Below are 4423 nucleotides of genomic sequence, written 5' to 3'. Positions count from 1 at the left end.
ATATGGCAGATATATATATACGACCAACGGATGACATTTATGCAATTAAACCGTTAGAATTTTGAATTAGTATAGTCTAGAGACAGACTGTAGTTCCAGATAATCATGAACCGTGTTGCTCATGGTAAAAACATTATTTTTTGTTACAATATATTTGGTCAAAATTAAACTGTATCCGAAAAATGGTTATACATTAAGTGCAGTCATTCATTTGCCTTTGACGATTGTAAAAGACTTCCATGCATGTATAACGCGTCTCTCCTCCCGGGGGTGGGGGGGTGGGGGGGGGGGCGTCTTGTGCGGAGAAATGCCTATATATAGCTCTGCTCGGCTCGCCGTAGGAGACCCGTTCAACAGGGAGAAAGCAGAGAGAGGGCAACATCGATCAGATCAGAGATAGAGAGGGAAACTGGAGAGGCAGAGGGTGATGGTTTCCAGGGAGCAGAAGCGAGGAGTTTTGCATGAGAAGCTGCAGATTCTCCGCAGCGTTACTCATTCTCATGCGGTAATTCACATCTTCTTATTAGATCAGTTAATTCTCTTTCATATGTTGTTCATTCTTCTTGATGATTACTCATGCACAGACCTCTTGTTATATACGTGAACATATATTCTCGTTTTTTTTCTGAAAGACTACTCATCGTCCTCTAGCTATGTAAGTGAAAGAATCTCAAGCTAATTCCTATTTCGGTTAAGTATTTTTTTCTGTCAGTTGTTGTTTTCTTTCACAAATGAGGCAATGATCATTCACATCACTTCATCAATTGATTATTTTCAGTCATTCATTTCTTGCATATGTAGATTTAAGTCAATCGAAATGGTAACATCTTGGAGAATATCCACCATATATAGTAAACCTCAGGTCCAAACATCCATTATGTCTGAACCAATAAACAGCCCAAACAATTGATCTCCGAAGAGATATGTGAAAACAACAAAGTAGTTTGTACAGAGTTGCTAGTGATAACTTTTTTACTATTTATTAACCATTTATCTTTCAGATCAGTTCAATACTGACCAAGAAACTGAAGTTATAGAACACATGTGTCATGCAGGGGGATAAAATGTCAATAATAGCAGACGCATCGTCGTACATCAAAGATCTACAGCAGAAAATTGCAAAGCTAAACCAAGAGACTGCATCTGCACAATACGCCAATGTTTGCCAACCATTGGTGAGTGTTGGAGTCCTGGACAAGGGTTTCCTCATCAGTGTGTTCATGGACAAGAGCTGCCCACCAGGACTACTTGCTTCCATTCTTGAGGCATTTGACGAGATTGGACTCACAGTGCTTGAGGCTAGGGCTACATGTGCTGGTTCATTTCGTCTAGAAGCTGTAGGAGAGGTGCGAACGAATAAATTAAGCAAATGCGTTGGCTCTTATTGCTGTTCAAATACGATTTACATTTGTTTATTATTGACATTCCAGGAAGAAGATGAGGGCCTAATTGACGCACATGCAGTGGAGCAAGCAGTAGTTCAAGCAATCAAGAATTGTCCTACAAACTAATCAACCTAGTCCAATTCGATCGAGTTGATACTGATGGAGCGCAAAACTTATGTCAAGACTCTAAGCTATACATATTGATTCCCATCGTACTTTTTGAAGAGAGCAAAGCATAATTTCTCTTCCTGCAAGAAGTCAGTCTTGCGTGTGTTATGCTATTAGTTAGGAACATCTGTGGTCATCTTTTGGCAATGCCTATATATCTTAATTCAGCTTGCATATCTAAATTTTACATTAAAAGCATTACTCTCATAGCATGACGGAGATGGCATAACTAGCTCCCATCACCCTTCTTCTCAGCCCGGGTGTTCCATGCCCATGCGTGTTGGTAAAAACACGTATATACAGGTGGGTATACTGGTAGCTTCTTTTTAGATAATGGAAAATTCCGGCTTCAGTCCTCTTCAAAGAAAAGGCATCAGTCCAAAGTTAAACAAATACATCCACTTTAAACTCTTACAGCAGTACTGCAAATTATTGTAAACAGAATATAAAGGACCATCCAATGGATGCGAAAAACTCCATGGCGCAGGATTCTAAGACTCGGCAGTGAACATAGAAAACATTGTCATTTTCCAAACCAAGACTTTTAGTAGAGGCTAATCAGACCAATATATAATCACATCCTATCTATTACGTCCAATCGCTCCAATGCTGAGGATGTACACGTACTAAATAAACAACGAAAAAATTTTGAATCTCCAAGGCACTTACAGAATGACATGGTATATTATTACAGTTACAACTCCATAGGCACATCGACATGGTACATAATTGAGACTAAGAGCACCAAAGAAGATACAGAATATTTGTTTTATTAACTCCTCACTATATGTATGGGAAAATGTCATTTCCTCCATCCCAAAATAAACGTACATGTTATTTTTTCGGGGAGTCAAACTCTTATAAGTTTAACTAGCAATATAGAAAATAATACCAATATTTATATCTTTAATAAGTTTATTATCAAAATATACTCCATGCACAATCTAATAATACTTATTATATATTATAGATATTAATATATTTTAATATAAATTTGGTGAAACTTTAAAAATTGACTCCTTGGGAAGCGAGATGTGCATTTATTTTAGGACAAAGGAAGTACATTGTATGGTTGACATTAATTAGTACAGAAAGTAAGCACATCTTCTACATGATCTAGTTCTTTAGAGCAAATATAGTAAATAGGCTGCAAGATGTGGAGGAGAGATTAGAGGAGAAGCAGGTTGTAAGTTTAGAGCCGCTTACATACAAGAACCAAGAAACTTTATGAGAGAGACAAGTGGGCCATATATTAATATTGATTATATGGGTTGGCTGAGAGATAGGCTGCAAAGATTCATACAACCAGTCACATGTTAAGTCCGGGAGTATGTAACATGGGATCTAGTACGGGTAGTTACTTTAGCCAATACAGTGTTTTTCGTACTAATTTTTCTGTACTGATGAATGTTGTGGACCATCTTTCTTCGAACAATCTTGGTTGTATGATTTTTAAAGGTTTTCGTTTCAGCATTTGTCCAACTGAATCTAAGAGAAAGAGATGTTGTGATGTTTTGTTATTATTTCTAGGAAGAAGTTAGTCTATTTTTGGCCTTTTTTTGCGACTAGTCTATTTTTGGCCTTCGAACTATCAGAATTAGACAACTTTGGTTCTCACATTTTTATCAGTTACAGTACAGATATGATAAGAGAAACTAGAAAAACAGAGCTAAACAAAAATATATCAAACAGTGACTTCGCAGTATTGGTTTGGCTGACACTTCATGGACAACATAAGTAAAGAGAACAAAACAAGGCATAAGCAGTATCCTCTTGGCTGCCATTGCAATCCATGTCTGCCCCTGCTGTCACCTCCCTTCGTTTGCTTTGTAGCAGATCCAAGGGCACAGAGTCAGGCAGTCAACAACCACCAATACAGGGCAGCAAATGCTGGACTTTGGGATCTCTTGTTTATGTCATTCCTAGCTATCGTTTTTTTCTTGGGATAAAATAAATAACGATACTCTTGAATACTCTCGGGTGAAATGCTACAACGGTATATTCTCTGTGCTTGCGGAATTCCCTACTTGAGCATAAGAAATACCAACAAACATTTCTAGCGCCGTTGCCAGGGAAAGCAGAAGCCAAGGAATTTTAATAAATTTGAATTTTAGGTTTACCATCAAATTAGCTATCAATTAGTTGTGTGGCTTACCCTTGCCTTCGTTTCTCTTTATTGTGAAGCAAGGCATTGTATGACCAGTTTCCAACTACCGAGCAACTTTGTTGAAAATCCGGAAAAGCTTATGAGGAGTTCTAGACGCCGTCTAGTACCCCCTCAAAAGTTCATCATGGAATCGGATCCATTTAAGTAAGGTGGCTCCGCACCAACACCAAAGGAGGCTATGGCTCAGAAGATGATCTCTGACTTTTTGGCTCCGTTGGCTGCTAACGTGGCCATGGAACCTCAAGTCAACTTGGGGGATGCCCAATTCGAGCAAAAGCCCGCTAATCAACATGGTGCAAGCCAACCCATTCTAGGGAAAGACCTATGAGGATGCAAACACACGCCTTCAACACTTCATTGAGGTGTGTGGCACCTTCACCATCAGAGTTACGTCAGACATCATCCATCTTCGCCTTTTCCCATTTTTATTGCACGGGACGGCGAAGCAATGGTTCTATGGCAACCGTGAAGCTATCGCCAGCTAGGATAGTTGCGCCAATGTATTTCTCAAGAAGTTCTTCCCGTTGGGTAGGGATGAAAACGGTACGGATATTTTCCGACCGTATTCGAAACCGAATCCATTTAGAGGGGTTGAGATATGTCCGTATCCGAGTCCGGATATCAACATCCGATACCGTTTCCGTATCCGAATACTCAAATCACATATTTATGATGTCGATATCCAATCGTATCCTATCCGACA

The 4423-nt window shown here is 39.1% G+C and overlaps 1 protein-coding gene across 1 annotated transcript; it reads left to right on the top strand.

Moving 5' to 3' along the window:
- The first annotated feature begins 340 nt into the window (after positions 1–340).
- On the top strand, positions 341–1630 carry LOC136518909 (transcription factor bHLH61-like). Its single transcript, XM_066512598.1, has 3 exons — positions 341–505; positions 1056–1346; positions 1431–1630. The coding sequence occupies exons 1-3, from the start codon at positions 428–430 to the stop codon at positions 1509–1511; spliced, it is 450 nt and encodes a 149-aa protein (XP_066368695.1). The 5' UTR covers positions 341–427; the 3' UTR covers positions 1512–1630.
- Positions 1631–4423: the final 2793 nt, after the last annotated feature.

This window comes from Miscanthus floridulus, chromosome 17 (genome assembly GCF_019320115.1).
Source record: "Miscanthus floridulus cultivar M001 chromosome 17, ASM1932011v1, whole genome shotgun sequence".
NCBI classification, from domain to species: Eukaryota; Viridiplantae; Streptophyta; class Magnoliopsida; order Poales; family Poaceae; genus Miscanthus; species Miscanthus floridulus.
Note: the sequence above shows the minus strand (reverse complement) of the source record. Positions and strands in the feature narration are given on the sequence as shown.